This window comes from Dermacentor albipictus, chromosome 7 (assembly GCF_038994185.2).
Source record: "Dermacentor albipictus isolate Rhodes 1998 colony chromosome 7, USDA_Dalb.pri_finalv2, whole genome shotgun sequence".
In the NCBI taxonomy this organism is placed as follows: domain Eukaryota; kingdom Metazoa; phylum Arthropoda; class Arachnida; order Ixodida; family Ixodidae; genus Dermacentor; species Dermacentor albipictus.
The window spans coordinates 120,552,542-120,574,672 of record NC_091827.1 but is presented as its reverse complement, the minus strand read 5'-3'; the positions used below and the strand labels follow the sequence as shown (position 1 = coordinate 120,574,672).

The 22,131-nt window shown below is 46.8% G+C and overlaps 1 protein-coding gene and 1 pseudogene across 1 annotated transcript in view; both read right to left on the bottom strand.

Moving 5' to 3' along the window:
• The window catches only part of LOC135909576 (uncharacterized), a 71,707-nt gene extending 50,222 nt beyond the window's left edge, over positions 1-21,485 (bottom strand). The window contains exon 1 of the mRNA XM_070522633.1: positions 21,354-21,485. Coding sequence (XP_070378734.1) covers positions 21,354-21,367 — 14 coding nt within the window. The 5' untranslated portion in view covers positions 21,368-21,485. The remainder of the gene's footprint in view (positions 1-21,353) is intronic.
• LOC135909570 (uncharacterized) lies at positions 9,434-19,684 on the bottom strand (annotated as a pseudogene).
• Positions 21,486-22,131: the final 646 nt, after the last annotated feature.

Genomic DNA, 22,131 nt, shown 5'->3' with positions numbered 1-22,131 from the left:
ACCTTCCGGGTAAAAGTCGGCAATGTACTATCACGACCTTTTATACAAGAAACGGGTGTACCCCAAGGAGGCGTGCTCAGCTGCACACTTTTCATCGTGAAGATGAACACGCTTCGCGCTTCATTACCACCGGCAATCTTTTATTCTGTCTACGTGGACGATATACAAATAGCTTTCAAATCTTGTAACCTCGCAGTCTGCGAGAGGCAGGTACAGCATGGCCTGAACAAAGTCTCAATGTGGGCAGACAATAATGGATTTAAGATCAATCCTAACAAAAGCTCTTGCGTTCTTTTTACAAGAGAGGAATGATCCCAGATCCTTGCTTAGAACTTTGTGGACAACAAATACCCGTAAACAAAGAGCACAAGTTTCTAGGTGTTATACTAGACTACAGACTCACTTTCGTCCCCCACATTAAACATATTAAAGAAAAATGATGATGATGTGTGTTGTTTTGTGGCGCAAGGGCCAGGTTTGGCCAAAGAGCGCCATGACTGGTGGTAGTGTTATGGATGTATTATGGAAGATGTGACTTGGCTGTAAAGTGGCCTAAAAATAGTCGCTGTAAAGTGCGTAAAATCTACGTGCTATAAAATTATGGCGATGACTGATGACGAATACTATGAACTTTAAAATCCATCGTACAGGATTGATGCAATGTTTAAAATATGCGAGATGTTAAATTGCTTACAGCACTACTGCCTCGCCAGAGCCCTTGAACCACAAGGGCCTAGAGGCATGTGCTATTAAAAATAATTATCGCAGCGGCATCCTCTGGAGAGAGGAAGCGCTACAAACGTGTGGGGCTAATAACATGCAACACGACATCTTTCAAAAAACCTAGGACGGCGTTGGTGTCAAACAGTGGTTCTGGACCAAGTAACATAACAGGATGAAGGGGGATGTGGTGGCGGTATGCTAAGAGAAAATGTTTTTTTCTTTCGGATTCGGCTTCCCGACACTCCAGTAGGACGTGGAGGACGGTCAGCCTCTCCCCGCATCTACCACAGGTTGGAGGCTCGTTTCCCGTGAGTAAAAAGTTATGTGTGCCAAAAGTGTGTCCTATTCTCAGACGGCAGAATAGGACATCTGTCCGACGGGATTTGGTTACAGGAGGCCAGAAACCTAATTGTGGCTTTATTACATGGAGTTTATTATTTATTTCTTCGTCCCACATGCGTTGCCAGTGGCTTCGTAGTTTCCTTCTTAACAAAGGCTTCAGGTCTGTGACAGGGACCGAAGCAGTAGGATTAAGTGCATGCGATGCAACTGACGTGGCCATCTGGTCCGCAAGGACGTTACCTTCGATGCCCCTATGACCTGGCACCCAGCATATGATGACATGCTGATTACCTATATACGCTTTACACAGAGCAGAATAAAGTTCGTTAATTACCGGATTTTTGTGGTTAGAGAATGCCATCAAGGCCTTCACTACACTAAGGGAGTCCGTATATATAACTGATTTCTGGAATTGTGATTTATTTATATGCTTTACGGCCGACAGCAGTGCGTAGGCCTCAGCCGTAAAGATACTAGTTTCCGGGTGCAGTACGTCGGATTCCGAGAAGGATGGACCGACGGCTGCATAAGACACGCCATCGTGTGACTTCGATGCGTCTGTGTAGAACTCCGTGCAGGAGTATTTGTACTGGAGTTCCCGGAAATGCATCTTGATTTCAATCTCTGGAGCGTTTTTTGTAACTTCCATGAAAGATGTATCACATTGTATCAGCTGCCACTCCCAAGGAGGTAGCAGCTTGGCTGGATGCATTAGGCGAAGTTCGAGGAGTGGAACATGCATTTCATGACTAAGCTCCCTCACACGCAGAGAGAAAGGCTGTCTTACGGAAGGACGATTACGAAATAGTGTAGCATATGTCATATCATTAATGGTGTTAAAACAGAGATGTTCGGGATTAGAGTGGACTTTCAAAAAATATGTTTGGCTGATGTATGTTCTCTGGATATGAAGTGACCACTCATTCGATTCTGCCTATAAACTTTGTACGGGACTCGTTCTGAAAGCTCCTGTGGCTAAACGGATACCCAGATGGTGAACAGGGTCTAGCATCTTTAGTGCGCTCGGGGCGGCAGAGTGATAAATGACGGCACCATAGTCTAGTCGCGATCGAATGAGGCTTTTATATAGATTCATTAAACACTTCCTGTCACTACCCCACGTAGTCTGGGATAGAAGTTTCATTATGTTCATTGTTTTCAGACATTTTTCTTTAAGATGTTTAATGCGTGGGATGAAAGTGAGTCTGTAGTCAAGTATGACACCAAGAAATTTGTGTTCTTTGTTTACAGGTATCTGTTGTCCACACACTTCTACGCAGGGATCCGGAACCAGGCCTCTCTTCCTTGTAAACAAAACACAAGAACTCTTATGGGGATTGATTTTGAATCCATTTTTCTCTGCCCACCCTGACACCTTGTTCAAACCATGCTGCACCTGTCTTTCGCACACTGCGAGGTTACAGGATTTGAAACCTATTTGAATGTCGTCCACGTAGACAGAGTAAAAGATGGCGGGTGGTACGGAAGCACGAAGTGTTGTCATCTTAACAATAAAGAGTGTGCAACTGAGCACGCCACCCTGGGGTACACCGGTTTCTTGTGCAAAAGGACGTGACAGCACATTGCCTACTTTCACCCGGAAGGTACGATTGGACAGGTAGCTTTTTATTACGTTTAGCATATTACCATGAATGCCCATTTCTGACAAATCTCTCAAGATTCCATACCGCCAGGTCGTATCGTACGCCTTCTCCATATCGAGGAATATCGATAAGAAGAACTGTTTGTGTACAAACGCGTCACGAATATGTCCTTCAATACGTACAAGATGGTCGGTTGTGCAGCGCCCTTCTCGGAAGCCACACTGAAAGGGATCAAGCATTTTGTTTTGTTCAAGGAAGTGGATGAGTCGCCGATTTATCATTTTTTCAAATACCTTACACATGCAGCTTGTGAGGGCTATCGGGCGGTAACTTGCCACTGAAGAAGGGTCTTTCCCTTGTTTCAAAACAGGGACCACAATGGCTTCTTTCCATGCCGTTGGAAGGTACCCTGCGTCCCAGATAGTGTTGAAGAGTGTAAGTAGTGTTACTTGTGTGTCATTGTGTAAATTTTTGAGCATGGCATACATGATTCTATCGGATCCCGGTGCAGAGGTCTTGCATGCGCTCAAGGCAGCTTTCAACTCGGCAGCACTAAAAGGGCAATTGTACGGTTCATTCTGTCGGCATTTATTGGTGAGTGGCTTGCATTCTTCGATTTGTTTATATTTTAGGAAGGATTGTGAATAATGATTTGAGCTTGATACACTCTCAAAGTGTTCCCCCAGTGAGTCGGCTTGATCTTTCAGTGTATCGCCCTGTGTATTTACTAGTGGGAGTGAATATGTTTGCCGCCCTCTAATTCTATTTACGCGGTTCCAGACTTTCGCCTCATCTGTAAACGAGTTTATACTTGATAAAAAGTTCTGCCAACTTTCTCTTCTGGCCTGCCTGCGGGTTCTCCTGCCTTGAGATTTTACTTTCTTAAAGTTGATAAGATTCTCTGCAGTGGGGGAAGCGCGTAGCAACCCCCACGCTTTGTTCTGTTTCTTACGAGCAATCCTACATTCCTCGTTCCACCACGGGACACGCCGTCTGCATCCCAAACCGCTTCCTTCAGATATGCATTTAGATGCGGCATCTATTATGAACGCTGTAAAATACTCCACAGCGGCATCGATTTCTAGAGAAGACATATCAGCCCATGAGAGTCTAGATAGATTTCGAAATTTCTCCCAGTCGGCTGTATCTATCTTCCACCTAGGAACTTGTGGGGGAAATTCATTTTCTTTAGATGTTTTTAGCAGTACGGGGAAGTGATCGCTCCCGTAAGGATTGCTCGTAACTTCCCAGTTGAGTTCGGGTAGTATAGACGCGGAGACTATACTAAGATCTATTGACGAAAAGGATCTGTTTGCAAGAGAGTAATATGTGGGTTCTTTCCTATTTAGAATGCACGCTCCAGAAGAAAAAAGGAACTGTTCAACGAGACGACCTCGCGCATCGATGCGAGAGTCTCCCCACAAGGTGCTATGCGCATTGAAATCGCCAAGAACAACATAAGGTTCTGGCAATTGATCTACATAAGATTGAAATTCGTGTTTCGTTAATTGGTAATGTGGGGGTATGTAAAGAGAGCTAATGGTGATGAGTTTGTTTAGAAGAACAGCTCGGACCGCCACTGCTTCGAGAGGCGTTTTTAGCTGTAAAAGTTGACACGCAATGTTCTTATGGATAACAATGGCGACACCACCCGATGATGCGACAGCATCATCGCGATCTTTGCGATAAGTTATGTACTGTCGGAGAAAATTTGTGTGTTTGGATTTTAGGTGTGTTTCCTGTAAACACAGCACTTTTGGATTGTGTTTTTGGATGAGTTCCTGCACATCATCTAGGTTTCTAAGAAGACCTCGGACATTCCACTGAATTATTTGTGTATCCATTTTTAAAGTAAGTTGGTGCTGTGTGTACGGAAACTGAACGATGTCTTAGATTACAGAGCCCTTTCGAGGCCCTGTAATCGGGGTTTTGCCCTTTCTGGAGCGTTCGAGTGAGCTTTGCCGCTCCTTAGGCGCTTGGCGCGCCGTGAGGACATGTGTAGTGTCCATTGCCTCTTGGGAGGCGCTGGACACATGCTCTTGCGAGCGAGTTTTCTGTGAGGGTCCTGCCTCGGAAGGCAAGATCCCTGCGCCCACCAGCCCGGAGGTCGGTGGGGCTCCCTGAGGGATCTGGCTGCGCCGGTTGTTGCCAGCGCTGGACGGGGCCGGGGAGGATAAGGTAGCCTCGGCTGCGCCCACCTTCGTGGTCGTTGGCCCCGCCTGCTGTGGTGGCGTAGCAGCGTTAGCTGCAGTCGCCGAGGGGGCGGATGGCGTCACTGCCGCCTCACTGGGTGTGGGACGGACAGCCGCCGGAGGCCGTTGTGGCGCTGCCCCCTGACGCGCCACTTCGGCAAAGGTGTGCTTTGGCAGGAAAGATACCCGCCTGCGTGCTTCTTTGAAACTTATGTTTTCTTTAACTTTAATCGTAACTATTTCCTTTTCTTTCTTCCAAGACGGGCACGACCGCGAGTATGCAGCGTGCTCGCCTTCACAGTTTACGCAGTGGAGAGAGTTTTCACACGATTCAGAAGTGTGCTCATTAGCACTGCATTTAGCGCAGGTTTGGCGGCCTCGGCAGCTCTGCGAGCTGTGACCGAAACGCTGGCATTTGAAGCAACGCAGGGGATTAGGGATGTATGGACGAACACGGAGCTTGATATACCCGGCCTCGATGGACTCGGGCAGGACACTTGAGTTAAAGGTGAGTATTAGGTGTTTGGTCGCAAGTTCCTTACCATCTCGCCTCATCTTGATTCTTTTGACATTTATAACATTTTGTTCACTGAAGCCCTCCAAGAGTTCAGCCTCAGAGAGCTGCAGCAAATCATCGTCTGAGACAACGCCGCGGGAGGTATTCATCGTGCGGTGCGGGGTTACTACTATTTGGGTCTCCCCAAATGATACAAGTTTAGGCAGTTTCTCAAATTGTTTGTGATCGCGGAGCTCCAGGAGGAGGTCACCACTAGCCATCCTCGACGCCTTATATCCTGGACCAAAAACTTCGGTAAGGGACTTCGATACAAGAAATGGAGAAATTGTTCGCACTGGTTTAGCTGGTGTTTCAGAATGGATAACGTGGAAACGAGGGAAAGATTCTTTTTGCCGACCAAAAAATTTGAATACTTCATCGGTGCGCCCTCTTTTCTGAGGGCGATCAGGGAGTGTAGGGAAGGAGGTAGCCATAAACATATGTGAGATTTCGGCAGTAACGCCAGCCACCCACCGTGGAGTCCTACAAGGGGACGCTGCAGGACCTGTGAAACACGGCCTGCAAACGCCAGCTGTACATTACTACTATAACCAAATATGAAATAACCAAGGTTGGCTATCCACACTGGGTTAACCCTTGCCGCCAGGAAAAAAAGAAGTAAAAAGAAGAGAGCAGGAGACAGGAAAGGTGGAAAGTAAGAGAAAGACGAAGGTAATAGGGAGAGAGAGACAGGAAAAGGCAACTACCGATTTCCCCCGGGTGGGTCAGTCCGGGGGTGCCGTCTATGTGAAGCAGAGGCCAAAGAGGTGTGTTGCCTCCGCCGGGGGGCCTTAAAGGTCCAAGCACCCAGCATCGGCTCAACCCCCAGGATCCCCCTTTCCCCAGACACGGCTAAGCCGCGCACGGCTACACGCGGGAGGGTCCAACCCTCGTGTGCTCGGGTACGTGGTGGCGCAACACACCAAACGCCTGCTTACGCAGACGCCCCTGCGGGGTAAAGAAAAATGTCTGAAAACAATGAACCTAATGAAACTTCTATCCCATACATCGTGGGGTAGTGACAGGAAGTGCCTAATTAATCTCTATAAGAGCCTGATCCGTTCACGATTAGATTATGGTGCCGTGATCTACCATTCTGCAGCCCCGAGCGCGCTAAAGATGCTAGATCCGGTCCACCATCTAGGTATCCGTTTAGCCACAGGAGCTTTCAGAACGAGTCCCGTACAAAGTTTATATGCAGAATCGAATGAGTGGTCGCTTCATATCCAGAGAACGTACATCAGCCAAACATATTTACTGAAAGTACACTCAAATCCTGAACATCCCTGTTTTAATACCGTTAATGACGTGACATATGCTACGCTCTTTCGCAACCGTCCCTCCGTAAGACAGCCTTTCTCGCTGCGTGTGAGGGAGCTTAGTGAAGAAATGCACGTTCCACTCCTCGAGCTTCCCCTAATGCATCCAACCAAGCTGCTACCTCCTTGGGAGTGGCAGCTCATACAATGTGATATATCTTTCGTGGAAGTCACCAAGCATGCTCCAGAGATTGAAATCCAAATGCATTTCCGCGAACTCCAGTACAAATACTCCTGCACTGAGTTCTACACAGACGCATCGAAGTCACGCGAGGGGGTGTCATATGCAGCCGTCGGTCCATCCTTCTCGGAATCCGATTTACTGCATCCGGAAACTAGTATCTTCACGGCTGAGGCCTACGCAATATTGTCGACCGTGAAGCATATAAGGAAATCAAAACTCGAAAAATCAGTTATATATACGGACTCCCTTAGTGTTGTGAAGTCTTTGATGTCGTTCTGTAAGCACAAAAATCCTATAATAATTGAACTCTATTCCGTCTTATGTAAAGCATATGCATCAAACCACCATGTGATCATATGCTGGGTGCCTGGCCATAGGGGCATCCAGGGTAATGTTCTAGCCGACCAGATGACCACATCAATTGCATCACACACTGTTAATTCTACCGCTGCGGTCCCTGTCACAGACCTGAAACCCTTCTTAAGAAGGAAACTGCGAGATCACTGGCAACGATTGTGGGACCTGGAAACAAATAATAAGTTGCATGTAATAAAGCCAAAATTAGGTTTCTGGCCTCCTGTAACAAAGTCACGCCGGACAGATGTCCTATTCTGTCGCCTAAGAATAGGACACACATTTGGCACGCACAACTTTTTACTCACTGGAAACGAGCCTCCAACCTGCGGTAGATGCGGGGAGAGGCTGACCGTCCTCCACGTCCTGGTGGAGTGTCGGGAAGCCGAATATGAAAGAAAGAAGCATTTTCCCCTAGCATACCGGCAGCACATCCCCCTTCATCCTGTTATGTTACTCGGTACAGAACCGCTCTTTGACACCAGCACTGTCCTAGGTTTTCTGAAAGATGTTGTATTACATGTAACTAGCCCATACGTTCGTAGCGCCTCCTCTCTATAGAGGATAGCGCTGTGATAGTTGTTTCGAATAGCACATGCCTCTCGTCCCTTGGGTTCAACGGTTTTGACGAGGCAGTGGTGCCCTTAGAAAATTTTAGCATCTCACATATTTTGTACATGGCATCATTTTTCCCAATACATTCTAGTGTTCATAGTATTCATCATTAGTCATCGCCATAATTTTATAGCACGTAGATTTTACGCACTTTACAGCGACAATTTTTAGGCCACTTTACAGCCAAGTCACATCTCCATAATACATCGTCAACATCACCACTTGTCATGGCGCTCTTTGGCCAAACCTGGCCCTTGCGCCATTAAACACCACATATCATCATCATCACTTAACGAGTAACTGCTCTGATGAACTACATGTGCAGGAACAATCACTAATGAATAGCGAAGTACTACTAGATGATTTTTGCATGATGAATAATAACAGTAGCATATTTTCGAAGCTGGCTATGAAATGACTTGCGTAACCTACGGCGTGGCAAACATAAGTATCACATGTTTTTTTATTTTTTCAGCATCTGCACAAACATTGATTTCCCGAGCCGTGAAGGGTAAGTTGGAAGGCACCTCTCACAGCACTTGGACAAAAGAAATAGAGAAAGCTTGCAATGAAGCCCAATTTTTTTCTATCCGGGCAAACAATTTTAGTGGCCATAAAAAGCAACGATGTGCAGGAACTTTTCGTCAGAACGGTTTAGCTTACTTAAACATAAAATATTATCCACTCAACTGAAAGGGGATTTTACTGCACACCCGTGTTGTCTGATGCCAGTTCAAAATCGTCTGCAGCTGAAGAGAACAATGTCTAACAATACCACATTTACTTTTCAGCACAAAAGGTTTGTTAGCAAGGTGTAGGCTACTCTAAAAGGATAATTTGTTAAAGTTTAACCAGGCAAACCTTGTTGCCCAAGGCCAAATCAATCTCTGGCTAGACGAGGCTAAACTCAAACATTCCACACATTTTATTTCCTTCTCATCCCGACGTGAAGCGTGCACTTGTATCACATCAGATCCCCTTTTCATGGAGACGGAAAGCAACAAAATGGAGTCTGCACTCTGAACATTACTCTTCAGCAGGTCCTTGCAATATGTGCCGTTACATAGAAGCATAAAACGCATGCATACCTTCTGGAAGAAGCGCAGACCATTACAGGAGCTCAAATAGTCTGCAAATCAGCACGGATAACAAAGAATCACTTAACGAGCTAGTCTCGTGATTTCTCTTCCTTTGCAATTATGCGCTCCACGAGCTCAGCTCATCTTCCCTCCTGAAAGGGTAAATGGACTCGTATGTCAACAGAACCAAATAACTGCACTGAAATTGCACTGAGTTCAATGTATTGTGGCTTCAGTAGGTATTTTCATCACTGCATGGCACACAATTGGAAAATTCCACTGAAAGATATTATTTCTCAAGTTGCCCTACATAATTTTGCGTTGCTTTAATAGAGCAACTGTCCATGTTCATTTCATGCAAACAATATTCTACAAAGCTGTGAGGAATATTTGAAGCTCAAAAGCGTTTCGTGTGTTTTTTTTTGGTGAATGACACATAACACAGAACACCAGTCGTGCTTCGCCAAAGCACAGGCGTGGAAGGCAGCACGGAGGTCGTCGAGCACAGCCAGCTTGAGGATACCATTTACGATGCAAGCTCCGTAGACGAGCTTTCCGGAGCAGGATCGTCGCCACGTTGCGTGACACCTGCAGTCACAGATGATGATGATGATGATGTGTGTTGTTTTGTGGCGCAAGGGCCAGGTTTGGCCAAAGAGCGCCATGACTGGTGGTAGTGTTAAGGATGTATTATGGAAGATGTGACTTGGCTGTAAAGTGGCCTAAAATAGTCGCTGTAAAGTGCGTAAAATCTACGTGCTATAAAATTATGGCGATGACTGATGACGAATACTATGAACTTTAAAATCCATCGTAAAAGAATGATGCAATGTTTAAAATATGCGAGACTTTAAATTGCTTACAGCACTACTGCCTCGCCAGAGCCCTTGAACCATAAGGGCCTAGAGGCATGTGCTATTCAGTATAATTATCGCAGCGGCATCCTCTGGAGAGAGGACCCGCTACGAACATGTGGGGCTAAAAACATGCAAGACAACATCTTTCAGAAAGCTTAGTACTGCGTTGGTGTCAAATAAAGGTTCTGGGCCTAGTAACATTACTGGATGAAGGGGGATGTGCTGGCGGTATGCTACGGGAAAATGTTTCTTTCGTTCAGATTCGGCTTTCCGACACTCCAGTAAGACGTGGAGGACGGTCAGCCTCTCCCCGCATCTACCACAGGTTGGGGGCTCGTTTCCCGTGAGTAAAAAGTTATGTGTGCCGAAAGTGTGTCCTATTCTTAGACGGCAGAATAGGACATCTGTCCGGCGGGATTTCGTTACGGGAGGCCAGAAACCTAATTGTGGCTTGATTACATGCAGTTTATTGTTTGTTTCCATTTCCCACGAGCGTTGCCAGTAGTTCCGCAGTTTTCTGCGCAAGTAGGGCCTCAGATCTGTGACAGGGACTGCTGCGGTAGGATTTACAGAATACGATGCAACTGATGTGGCCATCTGGTCCGCCAGAACATTGCCTTCAATGGCCCTATGACCGGGCACCCAGCATATGATGACATGCTGGTTACATATATACGTTTTACATAGGACGGAATAGAGTTCGTTGATGACTGGGTTTTTGTGCTTAGAAAATGGCATCAAGGCCTTCACAACACTGAGGGAGTCCGTATATATAACTGATTTCTGGAGTTGTGATTTATTTATATGCTTTACGGCCGACAGCAGTGCGTAGGCCTCAGCCGTAAAGATACTAGTTTCCGGATGCAGTACGTCGGATTCCGAGAAGGATAGACCGACGGCTGCATAGGACACCCCGTCATGTGACTTCGATGCGTCTGTGTAGAACTCCGTGCAGTAGTATTTGTGCTGGAGTTCCCGGAAATGCATTAGGATTTCAATCTCTGGAGCGTGTTTTGTAACTTGCATGAAAGATATATCACATTGTATGAGCTGCCACTCCCACGGAGGCAGTAGCTTGGCTGGATGCATTAGGGGAAGCTCGAGGAGTGGAACGTGCATTTCTTCACTAAGCTCCCTCACACGCAGCGAGAAAGGCTGTCTTACGGAAGGACGATTGCGAAAGAGTGTAGCATATGTCATGTCATTAATGGTATTAAAACAGGGATGTTGAGGATTTGAGTGGACTTTCAGAGAATATGTCTGGCTGATGTATGTTCTCTGAAGATGAAGTGACCACTCATTTGATTCTGCATATAAACTTTGTATGGGACTTGTTCTAAAAGCGCCTGTGGCCAGTCGGATTCCTAGATGGTGGACAGGGTCTAGCATTTTTAGTGCGCTCGGGGCGGCAGAGTGATAAATCACAGCACCATAGTCTAATCGTGATCGAATGAGGCGTTTATAGAGTTTCAATAAACACTTCCTGTCACTACCCCACGTAGTCTGGGATAGAAGTTTGATTATGTTCATTGTTTTTAGACACTTTTCTTTAAGATGTTTAATGTGGGGGACGAAAGTGAGTCTGTAGTCAAGTATGACACCTAGAAATTTGTGTTCTTTGTTTACAGGTATCTGTTGTCCACACACTTCTAAGCAGGGATCTGGAACCAGGCCTCTCTTCCTTGTAAACAAAACACAAGAACTCTTGTGACGATTGATTTTGAATCCATTTTTCTCTGCCCACCCTGACACCTCGTTCAAACCATGCTGTACCTGTCTCTCGCAGACGGCGAGGTTACAGGATTTGAAAGCTATTTGAATGTCATCGACGTACACAGAGTAAAAGATGGCGGGTGGTAATGAAGCACGAAGCGTGTTCATCTTCACATTAAAGAGCGTGCAGCTGAGAACGCCTCCTTGGGGTACACCCGTTTCTTGCGTAAAAGGCCGTGAGAGTGCATTGCCGACTTTTACCCGGAAGGTACGATTTGACAAATAGCTTTTTATTATATTAAGCATATTACCGTGGATGCCCATTTCTGACAGGTCTCTTAAGATTCCGTAACGCCACGTCATGTCATACGCCTTTTCCATATCGAGAAATATCGATAGGAAGAACTGTTTATGTATAAATGCGTCCCGGATATTTCCTTCAACACGTACGAGATGATCGGTTGTGGACCGCCCTTCTCGGAAGCCGCACTGATACGGATCAAGCATTTTGCTCATTTCAAGGAAATGGATGAGTCGCCGATTAATCATTTTTTCAAATACCTTACAAAGGCAACTCGTGAGGGCGATCGGGCGGTAGCTTGCCGTTAAGGAAGGATCTTTGCCTTGTTTTAAAACAGGAACCACAATGGCTTCTTTCCATGCAGTTGGGAAGTATCCTGCAGCCCAAATGGTGTTGAAAAGTGTGAGTAGTGTAACTTGGGTATCACTGGGTAGGTTTTTGATCATTTCATACATGAGTCTGTCTGATCCAGGTGCAGAGCTCTTGCATGAGCTCAAGGCAGCTCTGAACTCGGCAATACTGAAAGGGCAGTTGTACGATTCATTCTGTAGACATTTTCCTTTGAGTGGCTTACATTCTTCGATTTGTTTATACTTTAGGAAGGATTTCGAATAATGTTTTGAACTTGACACACTCTCAAAGTGTTCGCCAAGTGAGTCTGCCTGATGTTGCAGCGTATCACCCTGTGTGTTTACGAGAGGGAGTGAATATGTTTGTCTGCCTCTAATTCTATTTACGCGGTTCCAGACTTTCGCCTCATCTGTAAACGAGTTGATGTTCGACAAAAACTTTTGCCAACTGTCTCTTCTGGCCTGTCGGCGGGTTCTCCTGCCTTGAGACTTAACTTTCTTGAAGTTAACAAGATTCTCTGCAGTGGGCGAAGCACGTAGCAACCCCCACGCCTTGTTTTGATTCCTACGTGCGACTCTACATTCATCATTCCACCACGGGACATGCCGTTTGCATGCCGAGCCACTTACTTCACGTATGCATTTGCATGCGGCATCCATTATGAAGGCTGTGAAGTATTCCACAGCAGCATCTATTTCTAAAGAACGCATGTTATCCCATGATATACTAGTTAAATTTCGGAATTCCTCCCAGTCTGCTGTGTCAATCTTCCACCTAGGAGCTTGTGGTAGATATTCATTTTCTTTAAGTGTTCTTAATAGTATGGGGAAGTGGTCGCTTCCGTAGGGATTATTTGTAACTTCCCATTCGAGTTCGGGCAGTATAGACGGGGAAACTATGCTCAGATCAATTGAACAAAAGGTATTGTTTCCAAGACAGTAATAAGTGGGTTTCTTCTTATTCAGCAAGCACGCACCTGAAGAAAAAAGGAACTGCTCAACAAGACGTCCTCGCGCGTCTGTACGAGAGTCGCCCCACAGGGAGCTGTGCGCATTGAAATCGCCAAGAAGAACATAAGGTTCTGGCAATTGATCTATAAAGGATTGAAATTCGTGTTTCGTTACCTTGTAGTGTGGGGGCACGTAAAGAGAGCTAATGGTGATGAGTTTGTTTAGGAAAAGAGCTCGAACCGCCACTGCCTCAAGGGGGGTTTGTAGCTGTAAACGCTGACAGGAAATACTTTTATGAATACAGATGGCAACACCGCCTGATGATACGACAGCATCATCGCGATCTTTGCGGAACTTGACATACTGTCGGAGAAAGTTTGTGCGTTGTGGGTTTAAATGTGTTTCCTGTAGACACAGCACTTTGGGATTGTGTTTTTGTATAAGCTCTTGCACGTCATCGAGGTTCCTAAAAAGACCTCTGACGTTCCATTGAATAATTTGTGTGGCCATTTTGAAGGTAAATAAGTGCTGTGTGTATGGAAAAGGAGGTGATGCCTTAAGTTACAGAGCTCTTTCGAGGCCCTGTAACGGGCGTTCTACTCTTTCTGGAGCGTTCGAGGGAGCCTCGACGCTCCTTAGGCGCTTGCCGCGCCGTGGGAGTCGGTGTAGTGTCCATTGCGTCTGGTGAGGCGCCGGACACGTGCTCTTGCGAGCGAGAAGTTATCAGCGGGGGTCCCGCCTTGGGGAGCAAGACCCCTGCGCCCGGCTGCCCGGAGGTTGATGGGGCTCCCTGAGGGATTTGGCTGCGCCGGCTGTTGCCAGCGCTGGAAAGGGCCGGGGAGGCCGGGGCAGCCTCGGTTGCGCCCACCTTCGGGGTCGATGGCCCGGTTTGCTGAGTAGGCGGAGCAGCGCTAGCTGCAACCGCCGCGGGGGCAGATGGCGTAACTGCCGACTCACTACCTGTGGGTCGGACAGCCACCGGAAGCCGTTGTGACGCTGCCCTCTGACGCGCCACATCGGCAAAGGTTTTCTTTGGCAGGTACGCTACCCGTCTGCGTGCCTCTTTGAAGGATACAATTCTCTTTCACTTTGATCGTTACGATTTCTTTTTCCTTCTTCCATGAGGGGCACGACCGCGAGTACGCGGCGTGATCCCCGTCACAGTTTACACAGCGGAAAGCATTTTCACAAGCTTCAGAGGTGTGTTCTTGGGCACTACATTTAGGACAAGTTTGGCGGCCTCGGCAACTCTGCGAGCTGTGGCCGAAACGCTGGCATTTGAAACAGCGGAGTGGGTTTGGCACGTACGGCCTGACCCGGAGCTTGATGTACCCGGCCTCCACAGACTCGGGCAGAATACTTGATCCAAAGGTAATTATTAGGTGTCTCGTCTGAATCTCTTTTCCATCCCGTCTCATCTTAATTCTTCTCACATTGATCACATTTTGTTCGCTGAAGCCCTCCAGGAGTTCCGCTTCAGTCAGCTCAAGCAGATCATCATCTGACACAACACCACGGGTGGTGTTCATTGTACGGTGTGGGGTTACTGTTATGGGAGTCTCGCCAAATGACACTAGTTGCGGTAGTTTTTCATATTGTTTTACATCGCATAGCTCCAAGAGGAGGTCGCCGCTTGCCATCCTCGACACCTTGTAACCTGGACCGAAAACATCAGTCAGGGATTTTGAGACAAGGAATGGTGAAATGTTTCGGACTACTTTGTTTGGCTTTTCCGAATGAATAACGTGGAAGCGGGGAAAATTTTGGGTTTGGCATCCAGAAAACTTGAAAAGATCATCGGTGCGCCCTCGTTTTTGAGGGCGATCAGCAAGGGAGGGGAAAGAAGTTTCCATGGAAAAATGTATATATTCGGCAACAGCGCCGACCGCCCACCACGGAGCCCAACGAGGGGACGCGGCAGAGCTTGCATGCAAGTCTGCACGACGCCAGTCGTACGCCGCCACTATAACCAAATATGGTGTACCCAAGGTTGGATAGCCACACAGGGTTAACCCTTGCCGCCAAGAAGAAGGAAGTAAATAGAAAAGAGAAGAAGACAGGAAAGCTGGAAAGTAAGGGAAAGACGAAGGTTGTAGGAAGAGAGAGACAGGAAAAGGCGACTGCCGATTTCGCCCGGGTGGGTCAGTCCGGGGGTGCCGTCTATGTGAAGCAGAGGCCAAAGGGGTGTGTTGCCTCCGCCGGGGGGCCTTAAAGGTCCAAACACCCAGCTTCGGCTCAACCTCCAGGATCCCCCTTTCCCCGGACACGGCTAAGCCGCGCACGGCTACACGCGGGAGGGTCCAACCCTCGTGTGCTCGGGTCCGTGGTGTCGCAACACACCAAACGCCTGCTTGCGCAGACGCCCCTGCGGGGTGCAGTCACAGAAGAACCAGATAGGTGAGAGTAATGTTTTTAAGAGTGTTGACCTGAAAATCCCCAAAAATAAGCTTGACTTCATTCTTTTCTTTAGGTTCAGTGCACTCTATATGTGGTAACAGCATTTTTTTCTGCAGGTCAAGGTACAGCGGGGATACCGATCAAGAGGCAGCATTTCAAACTGAAAGGCAAGTAGTTGCATTAGGATCACTTAAAAAGTCCGCATGCATGCGAGCTATTCTATCCACAGATATTATGTGAATTTGTAGCACAGCGTGTGATTGACAATGTAAACTTAAATTTTCTCCTCTGGGTGAACAGGCCACGTAAGATCCCCAGACTGTCATGCACTGATTCCAGGTAAGATCAGGGCACGCACAGTGTGAGGATTATGTTGCTCAAGTATACATCATTTTTCTTTTTTTTCAGATCTGCACAATCAGTGTCACACGTCGACATTGCGTCAGAGTGCCTACAGCAACTGCGTGCAGTCAAGTCATCGCAGTCATCGAAAGAAGCACACGACTTGCCATACTTCTTTAGCATGACCATTGTCCAACAACTGCGTCTACTGAATACGCATCAGCAGATAGATACAATAACAGCACTACAGAAGGTCATGCATGACAAAGTGTTGGAAGCAAAGGAGGAAAGAGACATGTGTCAAAATTAGCTTTGTTGCTGAATTTTGCCTAATACAAGCACCCTCAGTATGCAATAAAATTTTTACTTACCACTGTACAGTGTTCTGTCCATGATCATGGACTCTTGCCAAGGGATCTGGCCGTCAGTGACGAAGTACTTGGCAAGGTCGTCCCGCATTTTGTAGGCAGCTCTTAAGAAAAAGAAAGAAGTATCACACAATTATGCATATGCAGGAGTAGCAGTAGCAAGCAGTGGACTACCCAAAGTCATGATTTTGCATGCTTCCTGGGAAGTTCTCCATAATTATGTAACGTGCCACATGAGAACTTCGTTACCTGGTTGAGTGACAGCCTGTGCTACGCAGAGGTGGCAGTGCATTGTTGCTGCTGTCCTCGGCCCTCCAGCTCCCTTCACTGATGTTTCCCTGCCAGTCTACATGGTCAGCAATTCCAGGAGGGCAGTATGCAGATCGGGAAGTGGGGGACTCCTTGAGCAGGAAGTTGTGCAGGACTACACAAGCAGAGACAATCCTTCTCACATTCTCGTCCTTAGCTGTGAACGGGCGGCGCAGGATGCGCCACCTCTATGCCATTATGCCAAAGGCATTCTCTATGACCCGACGGGCTCTGCTGAGACGGTAGTTGAAGATCCTTTTTTGTGGGTCTCGACAAAGTGGCTTGATGAAGAATCACCTTCTAATGGCTGCTCCTCTGTGCTAGCAGGCAAAAATGGGTGAAGACCTGCATGACAAGTTAGGCACATTCTGAACTGCAAAAACAAAATTTTCTGTAACAGCAGTGACAATGTCCAAGCAACAAGGCGGAATAGCAGTATGTGCATCGTTACTTGCTTTTGTACTACTGTATTGGTTATGTATCAAGAAAATGCTTCCTCAGGAAAGTAGGGAAAACCATCGAAATGGCCTTCGAAACAAAAGTATAGAAATATGTCAATGAAGTGCTTCAGGCACCTCTATTGGAAAAAGATTACAATGCTAACTCACACGTGTGTATGTTGTATCTTTACATCCCGATATGCACACGTCCAGTGAAAACCATATCCACTAAGGGGTAACACTGCTGCAGCAAGACTGCAGCAATGCAGTCTTGCTTTGCAGTGCAATGCTGAGCAAATTTCACCTTCAAGGACTATGTGATCATCTGAAGCTGAATTCCTTTTTTGAAGTACCTACATTCAATAAGCACTGTCGGTGAACATATTCATTCATGTGTTTGACGGGCAATGCAATCACAATGTGTTCTGAGCTGTTCATTCTTCTGTGAATTAGGAAAATAAACAGCTTTAGGTACGTATAATTAAAACAATGCTGCCGAGCATGCAAAGTAATGAAAAGGTTAAACTTGCTTTTCCTGGGATACGGCCGCATCATGTATGTCTTAAGGGGAAATGCTTCATCTCCCACCAGGTAGAAGGGAACGTTGCCAACGTTGCCCAATGGTGCATCATGGGGGAATCCTTGCTTGTTGGAAAGAATGGCCTCTTGTAGCCTACTTCTGCTGAACACACCACCATCTGAGTCGCTGCCAAGGTGACCTATTTCTACGTACAGAAATCTGAAGAAGATAACAAAAACACTCCTCTTTAAACACCAATTTTTGAACCTGTTAGGTTGTCTGCAAAGTAGAGGCTAAGGAAAAGAAGCTATGTAACAAAAGCAACGATACAACTTTGCAGCCTACATTAAGTAAGGTGTCCTTTTCTTTTGTATTTTGAAAGAGATGCACACTTTTTGCAATAATTGCACATACACATGTAAGCAAACTTACTACCTTACACTCAAATATAATTTCTGGGGTTTTGTATGTAAACACTTCAATATCATTACAAGGCGCGCCATGGTCAGCGACCACGGATTAACTTTGATCAGCCGGGGCTCTTTACTATTCACCTAAACCTAAGCACACGCCTTTCACTCAAAAGAAATCCTCAATATGCTGTTGAACTCTACGTCACAATGAGCATAATTGTACCAGGTTGTGCTGACAATGATTAATTTTAGTACCAGTAACGCATCAATTCCGTGCAAGTACCTGTAGCAGGCGTCGCTGATGGCAAGCAGAGATTTACTCAAAAAGTTTTTGTGGTTCCGGTCCTCACTTCCTGATTTGGAAGGACATTCAATGGCAACATGTTTTCCATCAATTGCGCCCACGCAGTGGGGCATGTTCCACCGCTCCTCGAAATCACTTGCAATCTGAAGGATGAAGGTACACGAGATGAGAATGCATAACCCTGTCCTGTGAGCGAGAGCCACATCAATGAAAGCAACCATTGCAGAGATGACATATCAGCTATGTACGTGCTATCACAAAGTACGTGCATTGAAGACCATGTAATAACATCGTGTTTACCCGCAGCCACTCATCTGCACTTGATGGACAGGCAACGTACAAAGGGCCAAGGACGTCCCAGAGCACCTGGCACACCGTCGACACAATGCCACAGGCTGTCGAGCATCCATTTAGGAAGCTAAAACAAGACGAGCGGAGCGTTTCCCCTGCAGCCAAGAATCTGAAGAAAAATATAAAGAAATTCAGAGAGTGTGCACAATTCCATATAGGTGCAAGGTTATCTATATGGGAAAATCTGCATGTTCCAGGGATGCGACGCGCATGTTTACAAGCACATTGTATTGCACATTGCCTCGCCTGTTCTGTGGCTATGACATCGGTTGCATTTTGATCAACGCCAAATAAATCAAATGTGATGCGGTTGGACGTACGAATATATAATTTATTGCGATATTTAGAACAACTTATGCAACGTTACAATTAATAATAACGTGGCGAGATAAACATTTATTCTCAGGCACCATGAAACAACAAAAGTGTCGCCTATGCTGAGGAAATGCTGCCTATGACAAGCATGCTTTTGACATCTGCTCAATATTGACATACCTAAATGCCATTCACAGCACCACATGAATCGTATTTAGTTAACACAATTACAAGCAGACACTCTGGCAGGTTCATTGAAACCACTCGAAAAATCTATAATGCATGTTTTCAGTTACACAATTCTCAGTGAGCCACAGCGTCCTCAACAGTTGCATGTGCATGTGTTTTCGACATCTTACCTGACAGTTTGCGCAAGCCGGTGCTCGGGACTGATCGCTTTTCGGAAATTCGTATCTTTCTTCCGAATGTGTGGTCCAACGAGCTGCACGAGCGTGTCGAAAGAACGTGGAGGTATCCTCAGGTACCTAGGAATACAAAACACAGTGCGTATAGCGACATCGAAGTATTTAGCTGCACGTGATTGAATGTCACAAATAACAATACATCTCCACTTACTCTCTGTAGTACTCCACGTCGCGATTTCGCAGGAGGAGTAGCAGTTGTGTGGCGTGACCAAGCTGTTCGCGCTCTTGCAGAGCTGGGCGAACCCACCAACGCCGCTGCCGCCGTCTCTTCGGCGAATGCTTCTGCGCATCATGCATCGCCAGAAAGGCGCTTGCCAACAGGCCGAGCAGTACTGCCTCTTCTTGCTCGGGGTTCATCATTGTCTTTACAAGTAATGGTGGAGACGCGCAACATAAACACACGAACTCGACGCGAGCGGAGACGACTGCGCAATATCGAGCCGCGCGAACATCCAGGATATCCCGCGCTTGATTGGAGGTTAGCACTTTACGGGCCAGATGGCGCTGTATGTCTTTCCGGCGGCGCGGTCCGCAAGCAGTGTGAACTACGCGATTTTCGGCGGCAGGAGAATTCAATTCGCTGTAGACGCCGGATTCCTCAGTGTGAACGTACCATAAGAGCGAATTTGGAATACAATATTGACAGGTGTTGAACGCTCGTTAGGAGACATGGACAACTCATTGGGGCCTCAAAACTAGGGATAGGCAAGCGGTACTTCCGTATGTATGAAGGGTCGTTAAACAATATGTCAAGGTAGCATCAACCAACGCTTCGCAGCCGCGATCGCAAGCGCGGCTTCCCCATGCCACGCATTCGGCACAGTCTTCGCACTTGCAAGGGACACCATGTTTTGACAAACACTCATCAAACGCAACACTTTGCTCTATACATTGCGTACATTTCGTCCGCTAGCTTTTTCGATTGCATTCCCACATGCAACTTCGCCACAGGATAGACGGCATTGTTGTCATCTTATAGCGAAGCTCCAGCTCAGCGGCCGCCGGGAGAAACGTATTTCCTCACCAACTAATGCACCGAATTTGGTGCGCCTAATTGCGTGTAAAGGAACATGTTCAAATGCCGCGCCTGCAACAGTGCAATTTTCAACTGATGCCGAGCTCTGCCTCTTTCTTAATATTCTTTTTTTCTCAGTGACTGTGGAAAACTGTGAAATGGAAGAGAGAAAAAAACCATTCCACTGTGCACTTTAAAGTTCCGTCACACAGCAATGGAACTGGATTTGGAAATTCTGTTAATTGCACAAGGCGATATGTATAAAGGGAACACAATTTACACGCCTCGATAAGATATACCAGTCATTTGTGAGTATGGCTTTTACAATACCTTCGTAGACGTCACAGGCGTTTTCGGTGGGATAAAAATTTTTAGACAAAACTTCCGTGAGTAGTTGTGTGCAGTTCACACAATCGCGGTACCGCTTTGTATTGTTGAGATATGAAACTTTGTACCTCTTAAACTGCCAGTACTCGAGCATTATGGAAGGGAAAAAAAGAAAAAAGGAACGTCACCGCACCACCACACATTTTTTTCTCACATGCAACAAAAAGCTTGTTTACATGGCTGCAGTAGTTCTCTCATGACAACCCGTTGTTTTCTCTTGGGTGTGTTCCGATGCCTCACTTAGAGTTCCCCTCCGAGCTACACGCACGACCTGTATGACCTCGTTGCGCACTGTGTACGCCTTGCTTGGTCCTCGGCTATGCCCTTTGCACGCACATGCCAGTGACTTCGCAGTAGTAATCCATACATAGACAAGAGAAAATAACCAGTGGTACCACGCTTCTTCAAGGCAAGAGGCCGGTACATTTTCTCGGACTGTTCCTTCCCCATTTGTTTACTTGTTTGGCCATCACCTCACGTTGCTATACGTCAAGGCCATAGGCGCATTTCCCGGCGGCTTCGTGGGAGAAATGTAAAATAATAGGCTCGAGCTTGGCTTTCATTAAGCGCAACACGAATGCGAAATCCGTGCAATGACGACGGCCGGCGTGTGTCAGTTTCCCTTACCTTCGCGTGCCCATATATGTGCCACGAGTGAGGGAGCCGGTTAGAATTCGGAATCTTTCTGTAGAGCAGCTTGCACATTCACGATATTCCAGGGATGCAGCGGCAAGAGGTAGTCTTGTGCACTTTGGCGCGTCCATGCCATTACGCAACCGCCTTACAGCGCGTAATACGCCGGACATAAGCTGCCACAAGGACAAATGTTCGCATGTAGGACAGGGGGCTCCCTCTGGCGGCGAAGAGTTCGACAAATACGTGATGCACCGCTTAAATCGCCCATCGGGCGGCCACTCGTCCCTCTCTCTCTTTTTCCCCAGCTGGCGCGGCGTGTGGCATTCACAGATACGTCGCTCGAAAAAGTTTTGTTTTCTTTAAATACAGCGCATGTCCAGCGCCCGCTTGCTGACCGATCTAAGTATATGGCGCGAACAAGGGTCGCCCAGCATCCCCTACACGCACGCATGACGAAAGAGCCAGCCGTATAGAAATAACGAGAGAAAGTGAGTCTACACTGTGCAGGCATATTTCTGTCTCTGTATGCACACTTCGCCGCTCTGCTCCTCTATTTTATTTTCCTCTTGTTTTGGTCAACTAAGGAGTGCTTTGGCTTGCAAGAAGAGCCACGTAGGCCTCGAAGCAACTGCTTATCACCTATAGCGCGCTAATAAGAAATCCCACTGTGACCCTGCACACAAGTATCACAAACAACAGCATCAATGAAAACAGCACGCGCCTCGGTGTCTACCGCGCGCACCCTCGTCCATTTGAATACAATGCAGTG